The following is a 17,308-nucleotide window of genomic DNA, read 5'->3' as shown; positions in this document are numbered from 1 at the left end:
AAGTCTTTATTCCATCTTGAGTTAATTTTTGTACATGGTGATAGGGATCTAGTTTCATTCTTCTGCATATGGCTAGCCAGTTATCCCAGCACCATTTATTGAATAGGGATTCTTTTCCTCATTGCTTATTTTTGTTGAGTTTGTCAAAGATCACATGGTTGTAGGTGTGGAACTTTATTTCTGGGTTCTCTAGTCTGTTCCATTGGTCTACGTGTCTGTTTTTATACCAGTACCATATTGTTTTGGTTACCACAGTCTTGTAGTATAGTTTGAAGTCAGGTAATGTGACACCCTAGGGGCTTTGTAGCTTTGTTCTTTTTTTTTTTTTTTGAGATAGAGTCTCCCTCTGTGTCGCCCAAGCTGGAGTGCAGTGGCGCGATCTCAGCTCACTGGAACCTCGGCCTCCCGGGTTCAAGATATTCTGCTGTCTCAGCATCCTGCGTAGCTGGGACTACAGGCACATACCACCACGCCTGGCTAATTTTTGTATTTTGAATTTCTTTCACCTCTTTGATTAGATGTAGTCCTAGATATTTCTTTTTTGTGTGTAGTCATTGTAAGTGGGATTGTGTTCATAATTTGTCTCTCAGCTAGAATGTTATTGGTGTATAGAAATGCTACTGATTTGGCCAGGCACGGTGGCTCATGCTTATAATCCCAGCACTTTGGGAGGCTGAGGCAGGTGGAGATCTGGAATTTGAGACCACACTGGCCAACATGATGAAACCCTGTCTCTATAAAAATACAAAAATAAGCCAGGCATGGTGGTGCATGCCTGTAGTCCCAGCTACTTGGGAGGCTGAGGCAGGAGAATCACCTGAACCCAGGAGGCGGAGGCTGCAGTGAGGTGAGATCACGACACTGAACTCCAGTCTGGGCAACAAAGCAAAACTCCATCTCAAAAAAAATAAAATAAATGCTACTGATTTTGCACACTGATTTTATATCCTGAAACTTTACTTAAGTCATTTATCAGTTCTAAGAGCCTTTTGGGTTTTCTAGGTATAGAATCATATCATCAGTGAAGAGAGATAGTTTGACTTTTTCTTCTCCTATTCGGATGCCTTTTATTTCTTTCTCTTGCCTGATTGCTCTGCCTAGGACTGCCAGTACTATGTTGAGAAGGAGTGGTAAAGGACTCTTTGATACCTCCTACAAGGTGCTCTCACTGATCAGTATTGGCCCCATCTAAATGATCTAAACACAGAGAACACTAATAATCCAACATGAACCATTCTGCCCCTATTGTCATGAGACCCAAAGGCAATCAGACCCAGGAACTGACACTGAAACAAAACCAGACCTATAGTCAGTTCTCGAGAAACAGCAAGAGAACTAGGGAGCCTATGCTCTCTAAGAACACCTACGTTGTTCCTTCCTTGAAGCCTGGGCTCAAAATAGCCCGGCAAACCCATCTGGGCCAAGCCACTATAGAAGAGGGCAGATGCAGAGGTCACAGAGCTGCTTTCATCCTGCCTAGAATGTTCCATGGTATCCAAAAAAGGGCTATAAAATGTTTCCCTTCTAAAAAACTAGACGGAAAAAAATGTAGGTTATGAGTATCTTAAATAATATTTTGTCATGAAACCCAAGGAACTTAAAAAAGTAATCTCTTCATTTTTGATAACTTAAATGAGAAATCCTAAAGTTAATATCCCAATATTGTAATTTCTTCTCTCTTTTTTAAAAAATAGAGACAGAGCCTCACTATGTTGCCCAGGATGGTCTCAAACTCCTGGGCTCAAGTGATCCTCCCGCCTTGGCCTCCCAGTGCTGGGATTACAGGTATGAGCCACCATGCCCGACCATAATTTCTTCTCTAACCACTAATTTTCCTACATACACTCAAGCAAATCTGTATTCAGTTAAAACGAATGCCCGGGCACAATGGCTCATGCCTGTAATCCCAGCACTTTGGGAGGCCAAGGAGAGGCGGGTGGATCACCTGAGGTCAGGAGTTTGAGACCAGCTTAACCAACACGGTGAGACCCTATCTCTAATAAAAATACAAAATTAGCCAGGCATGGTGGCACATGCCTGTAATCCCAGCTACTTGGGTGTCTGAGGCAGGAGAATCACTTGAACCAGGGAAGCAGAGGTTGCAGTGAACCAAGATGTGCCATTGCACTCTAGCCTGGGCAAGAAGAGTAACTCCATCTCAAAAAATAATAATCATGAAATATAAAATAAAAATAAAATAAAATGAATGGAGACTTTCTATCTCCCCACAGGTCACAACCAAGGATTTTCCTGAGGCTAGCACTCACTGGTTAACATTGAGTATACTCATGCACCAAGGATGTGATGAGGCACTGACCTTTAGCCGAAGTCTGGTGCATACGAATCTTTTTAGAGGCCACAAACTGTAGCACTTTCTCCACATTATTCTTCATCTCCTGTTGGTTACTGGGACTCAGCTGTACCCCACTCAGCTTTTCTCCTGCTGTTAGGAGAGACAAAATATATGAAGTTATAGGGAGGAATACTATCAAAGTTTCATAGCAGTTAGATACAGAGGAAGGGAAGATTTGATGTGAACACCAACATTATACATAAATATATAAATGAGTTAAGTCCTGGTGTTTGTCATTTAGATGGGAAATAGGAAAATGAAAGCCTTTTGGAAGGCTTTCAAATTTATACTTAGGGGTCTGTGAAGTTACTGTGTGTACATTTATTCAATCAGCAAATATTCACTGAGCATCTACTGAGTGGCAAGTACTCACTATTCTGAGCACCAGAGAAACAGGAGAGAACAAGAAGAATAAAGTCCCTCCCTTCATAGAATTTATATGTGCAGGAGTGGCTGATAACCATCAAGTTAACAAGTAAGTGTTTAATATAATTTCATAGTAGCGGTAAGTGCTTGAGGAAAAATAAAGTACAATGATCATGGTCTCTCTGATCATACATTTGGCAGCAGCCTGAATAAAGTAAAGCATGTTAAGATTTGAGGAGGAAGCCTTCCAGACTGAGGAACCACAGGGACAAACCCCAAGCTCCGCTTACCTGAGGAACAGCAAGAGCAGTGTGGCTGGGGGAGTGAGCAAGGAGTCAAGTCCTAGGAAAGGCTAGACAGACAAGCAAGGCCAGGGCATACGGAGCTTTCTTTTTTTTTTTTTTTTTTTGAGACGGAGTCTTGCTCCGCCCAGGCTGAAGTACAGTGGCGCGATCTCGGCTCACTGCAACCTCCGCCTCCCAGGTTCACCCCATTCTCCTGCCTCAGCCTCCTGAGTAGCTGGGTCTACAGGCGCCCGCTACCTTGCCCGGCTAATTTTTTGTATTTTTATTAGAGACGGGGTTTCACCGTGTTCGCCAGGATGGTCTCGATCTCCTGACCTCATGATTCGCCCACCTCGGCCTCCCAGTGCTGGGATTACAGGCGTGAGCCACTGCGCCCAGCCCATGCAGGGCTTTCTGGACCAGAGCAAAGGGCCTGAATTTTATCCTAAGGGTAATGAGCAGCCAATGGAGAGTCTGAGACAAGGGAGTGACATAATCTGGTTTATGTTTTTATAAGTTGACTGGCAGGGCGCCATGGCTTATGCCCATAATCCTAGCACTTTGGGAAGCCAAGGCAGAAGAACTGCCTGAGCCCAGGAGTTCAAGACTAGTCTGGGCAAGATGGCGAAAACCCCGTCTCTACAAAAATAATAAATAAATAAATAAATAAATAAATAAATAAATAAATAAAATGGACTCTGCGTGCAAATAGACTATGGAGAGAGGAAACAGGGAGATCAGTCAGAAGGATGATGAAAATGGTCAAGGCAGGACATGAAGGTTTGGGCTAGAGTGGAAGTCTTGGCTGACTGATGAGAAGTTAGATATCAGGTATATTGTGAATACAAAGCAGACAACACATTTGAAGGATTCGATATACTATATGAGAAAAAGGACAATTAAGGACACCTTCTAAGTGTTCTGCTTTAACACTTAGGCAAATGATAATGTGGTGTGTTACTCAGATGAAGAAATTTGAAGAATAAAGGGATTGGTAGGGGGAAGGACATCCAAATTTCTGATTAGGACGTGTGAAACTTGAGTTGCATGTTACACATCCAAGTAGAGATATTGGATATTCATGTCTAGAACTCAAGGAAAAATTCAAGGCTAAAGATACAAATTTGGGAAGAAATCACTTAGGAGTAGAGAGTATATAAGAGGGCTGAACCTGCAGCATTCCAGCATTAGAGGTCAGGAAGGAAATGAAAAGCCAGAAAAACAAATGAAAGAAGCCCATGAGAAAGGAAGAAAACCATAAGTTAACAGGATTCTGGAAGCCAAGTAAAGAAAGTCTTTGAAGAGAAGAGTGTTATCAACTATGTCAAGTATTGCTATGTTAAATAAAATGATGTCTGAGGCCTAGTCACTGGATTTGATAAGGTGGAGGATTGGCCACTGGATTTGATATGACCTTGAGGAAGGCGGTTTCAGTGGAATGGGATCAAAAGCCTGATAAGGACAGGTTAAAGAAAGCATAGGAAATAAGGAAGTGGATTCAGTGAGTAAAGGCAAAATCTTGTGAGGAGTTTTTCTATCTAGCAAAGTCACAGTAGAAAGTTGTGTTTAAGAACCTAGGTTTTGGCTGGGCACGGTGGCTCACGCCTGTAATCCCAGTACTGTGGGAGGCTGAGGCAGGCAGATCACAAGGTCAAGAGATCGAGACCATCCTGGCCAACATGGTGAAACCCCATCTCTACCAAAAAATTCAAAAATTAGCCTGGCGTGGCGACATGTGCCTGTAGTCCCAGTTACTTGGGAGGCTGAAGCAGGAGAATTGCTTGAACCCAGGAGGTGGAGGTTTCAGTGAGCCGAGATTGCGCCACTGCACTCCAGCCTGGCGACAGAGCGAGACTCCATCTCAAAAAAAAAAGAAAAAAAGAAAAAAAAAAAAACCCTGGGTTTTGCGGGGGAGGGGATGGGGAAAAAAGAACCTAGGTTTTGGAAAAAGAAGAATACATATTCATATTACTTATATAGACATAGAATGGGAAGTTTCTCTGGGAAGAAATACAAGAAACTACTAACACTAGTTGCCTCTAGAAGGAAAAATGGGTAGCTGGTGGGGGGACATAAGTGGAAAAAGGAGGTTTGATCTTACATCCTTTCGTACATCTGGATTTCCTACTAGTCCATATATAACCTATTCAAATAAATGGAACATTAAATGTTTAAAACAGGCTTTGGAATTAAAGTAGATCTAGGTTTGCACCTCTACTTTGGCACTTACAGTTGTGTGACTTTGTAAAGTTGCTTAGCCTCTCTAAGCCTCATAAAATGAGTAAAATAGTAGTAGTCATATTATATACCTATCATAAAAATCAAAATAGCATGCTTAGCTATTTTGTTTGACTCATACTAAGTACTATTTATTTTTATAAATCTTCTCTTTTAAGCTTGTTTCCTGAAAGTGGGGATAGTATTGTTTCCCAAAGACGTGATGATTAAATGAAATTAAACAAGATAGAAAGTGTTCAATCCTAGCATTTGCTATTACCGTTGCCATTATTATCATCATTACATATGAATATTCTGATGAATTCATAAACTGTCCCAATGAGGTATTCATGGATGGGCTGCTTGTTGCAAACCTGGCTTCTTCCATACCACTTGCAGGTCCACCACTTGCAGGTCCTATATGCCTCAATAACTCAAAGCAAAGTCAGCTAACTAATGTAACAATAAATGGTTGAGAACCTATTATGTGCATTTGGCTAGAGCTTGTATAAATAGAAAAATAGTATACTACGCCTGCTCTTAAAGCGTCAGATCACGCAGGATAGGTAATCAAATGATTATCACATAATTACTATTCAATGAGAGAAATAATAATAGAAATATGGAAAAATGCTATGGAAATAAGGCTATGGTACCATCTAGTAAGAATGATGGCAACAACCCCAGGGTTCAAGACGAAAAAAACCTTTTATAAAGCATTATGGTAAAAGGGTCCTTTTGCCAGTAACATCCCTCCTTTTGTCTGGCTACTACTTCCTTCTCTGGCCTTGGTTTAGATACCAATTCTTCTGGTAGGCCTCAGTTGAGACATCAATTCTGGCAAGCCAATCCCTGAACCCCTAAGACTGGGTGTCCCTCCTATGTGCTCCCATCTGTGCTTACCCCACTCTGGAGTACTAAGTACGTTAATGGAATTGACTTCATTTTCCAGCCTTTCCAAGTAGTTTGGTAGACTCTTGAGAGCATAGACTATTCTCATCCTCATATTCCCAAAACATAATTCAGTGCCTGGGACACAATGCTTATTGACTAATAAATAAATAAATTAACCTTGGGCAAGTATTTTAAGTCTTCTCTACCTCCACTGACATATATTCTAAAGAAAAAACAACCTGTTCTAAAGGGCATACGGAGGATAAAGAAGGCCAGGTTCTGGTCTATGTATTCTAGTATCAGAGTCCAGGGCCAACTGACCAACAATCTCGATGAGATATGCCAGGATCACCCCATCCCGGAGATCCTGTCGCAGGTCCTGCACAGGCTTCACTGCTGGCCTCTTCTTCAGTTGTGAATTCACCCAGGCCACATAGGCCTGCAGCTGTTGCTGGAAAATAAAAGACAGAAGTAAGGGAAAGGTGGCATATTAATCTCAGCCCTTACCTCATACCCTCTGAGGAAGCATTTGTGACGGGGGTATGATAAACAACCTACATCCAGAAGCAAGATAAATTTTTGAGGAAAGAAAGAAGAAAGATTATATCATGATCAGACACAGAGCATGTTCACAAATTCTCTAGTTTTATACTAATCTCCAGGGATAAGCTAACATCAGACTTGGGTGGCACTGTAGACACACATAAGCAGATGAGTCTTTTTTTTTTTTTTTTTTTACTTTTTTTTTTTTTTTTTGAGACGGAGTCTCGCTCTGTCGCCCAGGCTGGAGTGCAGTGGCGCGATCTCGGCTCACTGCAAGCTCCACCTCCCGGGTTCACGCCATTCTCCTGCCTCAGCCTCCCGAGTAGCTGGGACTACAGGCGCCCACAACCGCGCCCGGCTAATTTTTTTTGTATTTTTAGTAGAGACGGGGTTTCACCGTGGTCTCGATCTCCTGACCTTGTGATCCGCCCGCCTCGGCCTCCCAAAGTGCTGGGATTACAGGCGTGAGCCACTGCGCCCGGCAGATGAGTCTTTCAATGACTATGACTCCTGCCTTCCTCAAGTTTTGCTCTGTTGACCAGGGATGAGGGCTTGGCCCAGAACCACAGCCAGTTTTCAGGTATATTCACAACTGTCAACAACCTACCACACTTCTCAGAAACAATCACTTGTGCCATATGCATAACGGACTGTGATACTCATGCGAATTGCTCTTGGGCAACCAGGAGTAAACAATAAACCATGCTCAGAACTGCCTCTCCCATAGCTGCTTTCTTCAAAATGAGACTTAAGTGAAATTATCTCATAGTCAACCCAAGATTTATTCTCCTGAGCCAATAATCCTAGGATTGCTACAGAGTTAGTTTTAATCCATGCTTTATATTGTCAAAGAGGATCTGGTTACCGAAAACCTACACAAAGAAGGAAAAAGAAAGGCTATAGTGAGCAATGTTCCTGAAGACTAAGAAGGTATTTTCATTTACTTTTAGACAAAGCTAGGGCCCAGTATTATCAGAAACTGGTCAGGCATCTAGGTAGCGACACACAACTCATTCCAACCCTTGGACAACCTTACATATTACATTTTGTCCATGAAACAGAACTTGTATTCAGATGTTTATGCTGATTATTTGGTCAAAAGATGGGCACTAATATCAAAATATCACACAAATAATGTCACAGTCCAAGTAGCAGTTCTGACTAGTTTCTTTGCAGCACAGGACCCTGAGCCTAAAATTTAAGTTCAAGGGCTAATTGTATCAAATTATAATTTGGTTAAAATACAGTTGATTCCTAAGTCCCAAGTACTTCCTTAATGAAATAATGTTGGAAGTTACTCACTGGCTGCTTCCTGAACATAAATTAAATCTTCATTATTTTCTCTCTGTGTCAATTTGTGAGAATAAATAACATCCTTTGGAAGACAGTACTAAGACAACAATCTATCAGCCGCTGACAAACTGTAGGAAGTGCAATGATCAGGAGGAGGTGGGAGGAGGAATCTAATATTTATTGAGTACCTATCATGAACTAAACACAATTTTTGGTGTTTGACCCATGTTTTAATTAGCGAATGTACACGGGCCAGGGCCTGACATAAAACTGACACTTACTAAATGGTCATTATTTTTGTCGTCGTCATCTAATTCAATTCTCAGAAAAACAACTACACTAGAGTTAGCATTATCTCCATTTTATGGATGAGGTTCAGAGAGGTTATGTAACTTCTCTAATGTCCCCATAGCTAGGACATAGCAGACATGGTATTAAAACCCAGTAATGTTGTCCCTGCATTTACCAAGGGCCTCTTGCTACCCAACTTACTCCACAGAACAGAAATGGCTTCACCTTCTGCCTCACATGGGCCAGACACCCATCACCAGGGACCAGATAAAATCTGTGATGCTCCAAGGTCTGCTCCCATTGTGCAGTCAGAGCACTGCCTGAAGCAGACCAGGCAAAGGGCACCTCAGAGTGAACCACTCTGGTCTGAGGGAAAGCAGTTAAGTCCAGAAAAGACACTAAGGTGACAGGTGGGATTTGATTACCTGGCTTTTATATAAAACTCCTAACCGATTTCCCTGTATCTATTATCATTCTCAACCCACCCTCCACACCCACACATTCTTGGTTAAAATCTGTTACTGGTCTCCAGTTATCCTCAAAGATAAAATCCAATTGCCATTCAAGCTCGTCACGTGCTAGCCTTCACCTGTTCTCCAGCTTCACCCCAATTCCCCAAATACCCACCAAGCTTCAGCTCATCTGAATTATGTATGGTTCCCCAAATGCACCATGCTTTTCAGCCGCTCCACCTCCTTCTAACTCCTGCCTCTTTTTTTTTTTTTTTTTTTTTTTTTTGAGACGGAGTTTTGCTCTGTCGCTCAGGCTGGAGTGCAGTGGCATGATCTCGGCTCACTGCAACCTCTGCCTTCCAGGTTCAAGCAATTCTCTTGTCTCAGCCTCCCGAGTAGCTGGGACTATAGGCACCTGCCACCACGCCCGGCTAATTTTTGTATTTTTAATAGAGATGGGGTTTCACCATATTGGTCAAGCTGGTCTTGAACTCCTAACCTCAGATGATCCACACACCTCGGCCTCCCAAAGTGCTGGGATTACAGATGTGAGCCACCTCATCCGGCCAACCTGCCTCTTCTTAAGTCTCAGCTCAAGCATCACTTTTTTCAGAAAGCCTCCCCTGACCTCTCAGATACCTCAGACTCCAATCTCCTTGAAGGCATCCTGTGTCACACAATCAGTTCAACAATAATTTCAGGCACTGTACCCAGTTATGAGGTGACAGCAAGCCCCAGCTTGCAGGTTGGTAGAAACAAAGCTATGACAGGGTACATAGGGTGCTAATAAAGCATCAGCCCAACCTGAACCCCAAGCTTCAGAGGGTCTCCTGAAGGAGGAAAAGAAGCAAAGAGGACAGTGAACTCAAAGGAGCTGAGGTCTGAAATATGCTTTATGTGGAGAGTCACAATAGTTCAGAATTATTTGACTCAGAGTAGCAGGTGCTCCACAAATATTTGTTTGGCTCAGTTAATCATTTGTCACATTTTATCAGGCCAGTAACTAAGATGACTGCAAAAGTTAATTGCGTGGGGGACAAACAAGAACAAGTATTTTTCTTGAGGTCAAGATAATTTCTACTTAAGTAACCTTAGCTTTTTCTTGGCCGTAGCAGTCGTCTCTGATGCAAAACTGATTAGTACTGTTAAGTACTTTTCATGCACATTACTCACAGTCTGGTCTTCCAACAAAAGAGGATTCCACAGCACAAACAATAATAGTCACCACTTTTCTGAACACCTACTTTGTATCAAGAGCTATGCTGGGTTCTTTAAACATGTTTTCTCTAACGCTAATCTGGCAGGGAGATGTTTTTGTATTTATTTTTCTCATTGAAAACAGAGACACAAAATGGTGAAATAACTTGTTCATGGTTACTCAAACAGTAAATCATGAATATGGGATCCAGATATGACTCCCAAGCCCACGCTCTTTCCACTCTAGCACACTGCTGCCTAAACAAATGCACCGCTGAGGCCTAAATGACTTCCCTAGAACTCTCAGGCTGTACTTGAGTCTAAACCACTCCCTCCACCACATCCAATGTTTGAATCCCTTGTGTAATAAACTATACCAAGTGACTGTCTACTAAAGTGTGCTTCCCAGATCAGAAGCATCGGCAACACCTGGGAGCCTGTTAGAAATGCAGACTCCTGGGCTCCTCCCCAGCCTACTGAATCAGAGCCTGTTATCTCAACAAGCTTTCCTGGTGATTCATATGCACATGAAAATACGAGAAGCACTGATCCAGCCCGCTGTTGCCATACCTGGCTGCACATCAAGGTCACAAGGGAAGTTTTTCATAAGCAGACGTCATCCTAAACCTACCGGTTGTCTCCAGAAGGTAGGAACTCAGAAAGCTTCATCTTCCCAAGCTTTCCCATATGATTCGTGTAAAGCTGACTTGAGTCTTTTCCCAGCTAAACATTCCAGTTCCCTTAACCAAGGGGTTCGCAGCCCTCTTGATTAACAATCAGAATCACCTGGAAAGTTTTTGAAAAAAAAATACTAACGTCTAGGCCCACCATAGACCAGTCAGAATTCCTGACAGTGGGACGAAGGTGTATCAGTATTTCTCAAGTGCTCCTAGTAACATGCAGAGATGTGAGCTAAGGTTAACTATTCCTTACATAAAATAAAGTATTACCACTTTTTTCTTTTTCTTTTTTTTTTTTTTTTTTTTTGAGACAGAGTTTCACTCTTGTCTCCCAGGCTGGAGGGCAATGGCGCGATCTCGGCTCACTGCAACCCCCACCTCCCAGGTTCAGGGGATTCTCCTGCCTCAGCCTCGTGAGAAGCTGGGATTATAGGCGCCAACCACCATGCCCAGTTAATTTTTGTATTTTTAGTAGAGACGGGATTTCACCATATTGGCCAGGCTGGTCTCAAACTCCTGACTTCGTGATCCACCAGCCTCGGCCTCCCAAAGTGTTAGGATTACAGGCGTGAGTCACCGTGACCGACCAAAAGTTTTACTGCTTTTCTAAATCTCTCTGAAACCATGACACCTAGAACCTAATAAAATACTCCCTAGATGTAATGAAGACATATAGCTTCTTCATCCAAAATCATGTATTTTGCTGGGCACAGTGGTTCATGCCTGTAATCCCAGTACTTTGGGAGGCCAAGGTGGGTGGATCACATAAGATCAGGAGTTCAAGACCAGCCTGGCCAAAATGGTGAAACCCTGTCTCTACTAAAAATACAAAAATTAGCCGGGTGTGGTGGTGTGCACTTGTAATCCCAGCTACTTGGGAGGCTGAGGCAGGAGAATCACTTGAACCTGGGAGGTGGAGGTTGCAGTGAATCGAGATCGCGCCACTGCACTCCAGCCTGGGTGACAGAGTGAGACTCCGTCTCAAAAACAAAACAAAAACAAAACAAAATGCTGTATTTCTGTTTCTTCTCTTTCCTTCTTTCTTTGGCCAATAGATCACACTGCTGACCTGCACTAAGAGGTCCTTCAAAATCCCTAAGTATTATTTTTCATTCTGAAACAATCTTAGACTTAGCAAAAAGGTAGCAAAAATGGTAGAGTTCACCATTACCCGGGTAGCCCAAATTTTTACATCTTACATAAGCACAGTACAATGATCAAAACAGGAAGCTAATGTTATAGGATCCTTGGATGTCACTTTGCCAGCTGGAAACCTCTATAGCCAGTGGCACCTTTGCCTGAGTTTTGCTTGGGCCCACTGGGCCCACTCACCCTAGCAGGCTCGCACTACCCGGTAGGTTTGGATCCCATGCCTGTCAAGGGCAAGTGGAGTGGCAAGGGGTGTGTGAGCAAGTGAACATGGGGTCCAGCCACTGCACACAGCCAGACACACTGACTGTGGTGGGGCGGGCAGCTCCAGGCACTGGCACGGCTGCTGGCTCCCTGCAAGGCTGCAGCTGGACCAGGCATACTGCAAGTAGCTTCCACAGCTGGCACCAGGAAACGTGGTGGCGCCTGGGAGCTTGGAGACTCCAGGAACCACAGAGCCCAAAAGACGGTGTCACAGCCCTGGCCTGGGGAGCTCCTAGGTCTGGGAGCTTCTTCTCTCTGCAGCTCTTCTCTCCTTCTCTGTTCTCTCCTTCTTGTCACCTGCAACATGGTGAGCAAGGGGCATGTTTCAGACCTGTTAGTGTTACAGCTCTTTCAGCCCCACCATTTGGCAGGTCCCAAGTTCCTCCCCCATGTCCACAAGGCATGAGGTATGCGGACAAGTGGAGGGTAAGGTGAAGAGGAGCTTTATGGAGCGATAGAATAGCTCAGAGGAGACCTGCAGTGGGTAGCTCATCTCCGCAGCCAGGGTGTCCCAATGATTGTTTGGCTCTCAGCAGACAGAAGACCCTGGATTGGGTAGCTCTTCTCCTCAGCTGGTTTTCCCATCACCTGCTCACCTCTCAGCAGGGAGGAGACCCTGGAGTGGGCAGCTTCTCTCCGCAGGCAGGACGTCCCATCATTTCCCGTCAGGTTGAGTCTGGGGTTTGATGGGCTTCAAAGGGGAGGAAGTGCGTACTGATTGGTTCATGGGTGACCATGGGTAGGCCTGGAAAAAGCACCATAAATTCCCACTCCGGTCTGTGGGGCTGGCAGCCTGGCCCCCAGGCTTCAGGTCTCCCTGGTTTGAGGTGGGGTTTCACTGGGAACCTGTCCCTTTCCACACAGGAGCCTGTCTGCCTCCTGCCACTGTTCATGGTGCTGTGCCAAGAGGCACGTGCAGGCCAGCACTGAGCTGCTCTCAGCACCCTCTCAGCCTCCCTCCTGTGCTTTTTGGCACCCAAAGTCCAGAGGGAGCCGAGGTAGCAGGGGGCTGGCATGTCAGTGCTGCCCCAACCCTGTGCATACCCAGCCAGGTTGTGGCAGTGGCTGGGCTTGGCCTCAACTTTGCTCCAAGATCGGAGCAGGTGCAGGGAGTGGGGAAAGGCCAGGCAGCGGGAGCAAGCACTTCCAAGCCTGGCCCCTGAGAGTGCAGCAGTGCCTGGGTCCACAGCCATGGCTTGGGCGGCTGCAGCTGCAGCTGCACCTGAGGGGTTGGGGCTCCTCCTGCCTGCTCCCTGTCCCCAAGAGCACAGGCTTGCCTGGTCCACAGTCATGGCTTGGGTGGCTGCAGCTGTGCCCAGGAGGCCGGGACTCCTACCTGCTTCTGGCCCACAAGAAAACAGGGATGCCTGGGTTCACAGCCAGGGCTTCGGTGACTGCAGCTGCACCCAGGACAGTGGGGGTCCTGCCTGCTTCTGGCCCCCAAGACCACAGGGATGCCCAGGTCTGCAGCTGGGTAGCTGCAGCTGCACCCAGAGAACACAAAGCTCCCACCCTGCCAACTCAGAGGGGGCAGGCTTCTGCCTGTCCCTGGCTCCCACAAGCTCTGTGGAGCGTGCTGCCCCGGCCACAACTGCCCCACTGCAACCGGCATCATAGCAACAGCTGTTCCAGATGGACTGCCGCTGCCATCACTAACACTGACAAAACACCATTGCCTAATCTAGACTTGGTTCAAACTTCACCAACTGTCCCACTAGTGTCCTTTATCTGGTCCAGGATCCCTTCCAAGATCTCACAGTGCAGTGGGCTGCCACGTCTCTTCCATCTCCTCCAATCTGGAACAGTTGCTCTGTCTTTATTTGTCTTTCAAGACCTTGACAATTTTGAAGAGTGCTGGCCAGTTATGTTGTACAATGTCCCACAATTTGGGTTTATCTGAAGTTTTCTCATAATCAAATTCAGGTTATGGAGTTTTGGCAAGAAAACCACAGAAGTCACATTGTGCTCTTCTCAGTGAACCATACCAAAAGGCACAAGATGCCAATATATCTTGCTATTGAAGTTAACTTCGGTCACTTGGTTAAGGTAGTATCTGCCACATTTCTCTACTGTAAAGTTGCTCTTTTTCCGTTTGTAATTAATAAGTATTTGTGGAAAGATGCTTTGAGACTATGAAAATATCCTTTCTCATCATTGCTTTTCCCATCCATTTCAAATTTAACATTTATTGATTTTTTTTCCTGCTAAAATTATTATTACGGTGGTTCCCAAATGATGATTTTCTAATTCTGTCATTCTTCCTACATTTATTGATTGTAATTCCAACTGTGAGGAAGAGCTCTCTCCTCCCCCATTTATTTATTTACATATTTATTTATTTTTTGAGACAGGGTCTCACTCTGTTGCCCAGGCTGGAGTGCAGTGGTACAAACACAGCTCACTGTGCTTTGACTTCCTGGGCTCAAGCCATCCTCTTGCCTTAGCCTCCTTAGTAGCTGGGACTACAGGCATGCACCACCATGCTCAGCTAATTATTTTATTTTTTTGTAGAGACAGAGTCTCACTATGTTGCTCAGGTTGCTCTCAAACTTCTGGGCTCAAGTGATTCTCCCACCTCAGCCTCCCAAAGTGCTGGGATTACAGGCATGAACTCCCATGCCTGGCCCTCTCCTCCATTTATTTATTTATATCAGTATATCATGGATATTTACTTTATTTTTTATTTCTGCTATTAATCCATTATTGTAATTATTTCTTTTAGGCCAGGCATGGTGGCTCAAGCCTGTAATCCCAGCACTTTGGGAGGCCAAGGCGGGAGGATCACTTGAGGTCAGGAGTTCAAGATCAGCCTGGCCAACATGGTGAAACCCCATCTCTACTAAAAATACAAAAATTAGCTGGGTATGGTGCTAGGCACCTGTAGTCCCAACTACTTGGAAGGCTGAGGCAGGAGAATCGCTTGAACCTGGGAGGTGGCAGTTGTAGTGAGCCACGACTGTGCCATTGCACTCTAGCCTGGGCAACAAGAGCGAAACTCCACCTAAAAAAAAAAAAAATTATCATTATTATTTACTTTGCTGCTCAAATTGTTCCAGATTTGGCCATTAGGATACCTTCATTCATATTGGTTCCTGTATTATTATCATATGCCCAGGTCGTGTTTTTAAATTGTGATTAAAGAAACAAAAAATTTGCCATATTAACCAGTTCTAAGTATAAATTCAGTAGTGTTAAGTATATTCACATTGTTGTGAAACAAATCTATAGACCTTTTTCATACTGCAAAATTGAAAGTGTACCAATTAAGCAACTCTGAATTTCCCCCTCCATTCAGCCCTTGGCAACTACCATTCTACTTTTGGTCTTTATGATTTGACTACTTTAGATACTTCATGTAAGTGGAATCATACAGTATTTGCCTTATAGTGATTGGCTTATTTCAGTTAGCATAATGTCCTCAAGGTTCATTCATGCTGTAGCATGTGACAAGATTTCCTTCCTTTTCAAGGCTGAATAGTTCACTGTGTGTATGTATATATATGCCACATTTTCTTTATCCAGCCATTAGTTGATGGACACTTGAGTTGCTTCCACCTCCTGGATATTGTGAATAATGCAGCTACACAAGTATATAAATATCTCTTCAAGATCTTTTTTTTTTGGTCTTTTTTTGAGCTAGAGTCTCACTCTGTCACCCAGGCTGGAATGCAGTTGTGTGATCTTGGCTCACTGCAACCTCTACCTCTGGGTAGAGCAATTCTCCTGCCTCAGCCTCCCAAGTAGCTGGGATTACAGGCATGTACCACCATGCCTGACTAATTTTTGTATTTTTAGTAGAGACGGGAGTTTACCATGTTGGCCAGGCTGACCTCGAACTCCTGACCTTAAGTGATCTGCCTGCCTTGGCTTCCCAAAGTGCTGAGACTACAGGCATGAGCCACCACACCTGGCCAAGATCTTGATTTCAATTATTTTCAATATATACCCAGAAATGGGACTGCTGAATCATATGGCCTGTTCAGCTTTTGAGTACTTACTTTCTTACATTGTAAGATTTTCCAGACTCCTCATCTAGTACTCTCCCTGCTCCAGCTCTGGATCAGCTATTCCTCTTTCTCTTCCCCCCTCCCTCCCTCCTTTCCTTCTTTCTTTTTTGACAGGGTCTCGCTCTGTTGCCCAGGCTGGAGTGCAGTGGCACAATCACAGCTCACTACAGCCTCAGCCTCAACCTCCTGGGCCCAAGCAATCCTCCCAACTCAGCCTCCCAAGTAGCTGAAACTACAGGTGCACACCACCATGCCTGGATAATTTTTGTATTTTTTGTAGAGATGGTGTTTTGCCATGTTACCCAGGCTGAGCTATTTCTTAAAAGAACTCTGGTTCCTTTTATTGGAGAATAGTTTTTAGGAAGCAAGATTTGGGTGACAGGTGTGCTCATTGCTATTGAGGTAATATTCTAGGTCCTCTCAGTAGATAAAGTAGGAAATTTATATATGCATACATACATACCTATATATACTTATCTTGATAGATATATATGAATGTATGGAATATATATATATATGGGGGTGTGTTGTGTGTATATATATTTACATACATAATTTATACCATAAATTATATTGATATCTCCTCCAACCCAACACCACAGAGTTCATCCTTTCCTTTCACTTTTCCTTATTTGTGTAACTCCCCTATCCTGAAAAAACTGACTCTCACTAGCCATAATATATATTTATTTGCTCAGTCCCTGAATACACATAAAATCATTTCAGAATTCCTAACTCATACCTGGTGAAAAATAAATGTACTAACTACAATAGAGTATTTGTATAAGGTTGTCCCTCAGTATCCATAGAGGACTGGTTCCAGGAACTTCTTTAGTTAACAAAATCCATAGATGCTCAACTCTCTGATATAAAATGGCATAGTATTTGCATATAACCTAAGCACATCCTTCTGTATATTTTAAATCATCTCTAGACTACTTGTAATAGCTAATACAATGTAATGTTATGTAAATAGTTGTTAAGCTGTAATAGTTTAGGACAGGCATCTGGTCCATGGCCTGTTAGGAACCGGGCCACAGAGTGAAGCTTCATCTGTATTTACAGCGGCTCCATTGCTCACGTTACCACCTGAGCTCCGCCTCCCGTCAGATCAGCGGTGGGATTAGATTCTCATAGGAGTGGGAACCCTATTGTGAACTGTGCATGTGAGGGATCTCTGGTGCACCCTCCTTATGAGAATCTAATGACTGATGATCTGTCACTGTCGCCCATTATGCCGAGATAGGACCATCTGGTTGCAGGAAAACAAGCTCAGGGCTCCCACTGATTCTACATTATGGTAAGTTGTATAATTATT

At 43.9% G+C, this 17,308-nt stretch overlaps 1 protein-coding gene across 6 annotated transcripts in view; it reads right to left on the bottom strand.

Annotated features, from left to right (window-relative positions):
* Positions 1 to 17,308, bottom strand: part of LOC105493620 (DIX domain containing 1) — a 101,135-nt gene that overhangs the window by 55,929 nt on the left and 27,898 nt on the right. For 5 of the 6 annotated variants that reach the window (XM_071075950.1, XM_071075953.1, XM_071075951.1 and 2 more), the window contains 2 exons: positions 6,436 to 6,565; positions 2,318 to 2,443 (listed from right to left, as the gene is read on the bottom strand). In XM_071075950.1, coding sequence (XP_070932051.1) covers positions 2,318 to 2,443; positions 6,436 to 6,565 — 256 coding nt within the window. The remainder of the gene's footprint in view (positions 1 to 2,317; positions 2,444 to 6,435; positions 6,566 to 17,308) is intronic. The other variant, XM_071075952.1, reaches the window with a different exon arrangement.

Source organism: Macaca nemestrina, chromosome 12, assembly GCF_043159975.1.
Source record: "Macaca nemestrina isolate mMacNem1 chromosome 12, mMacNem.hap1, whole genome shotgun sequence".
Classification (NCBI taxonomy): Eukaryota; Metazoa; Chordata; class Mammalia; order Primates; family Cercopithecidae; genus Macaca; species Macaca nemestrina.
Note: the sequence above shows the minus strand (reverse complement) of the source record. Positions and strands in the feature narration are given on the sequence as shown.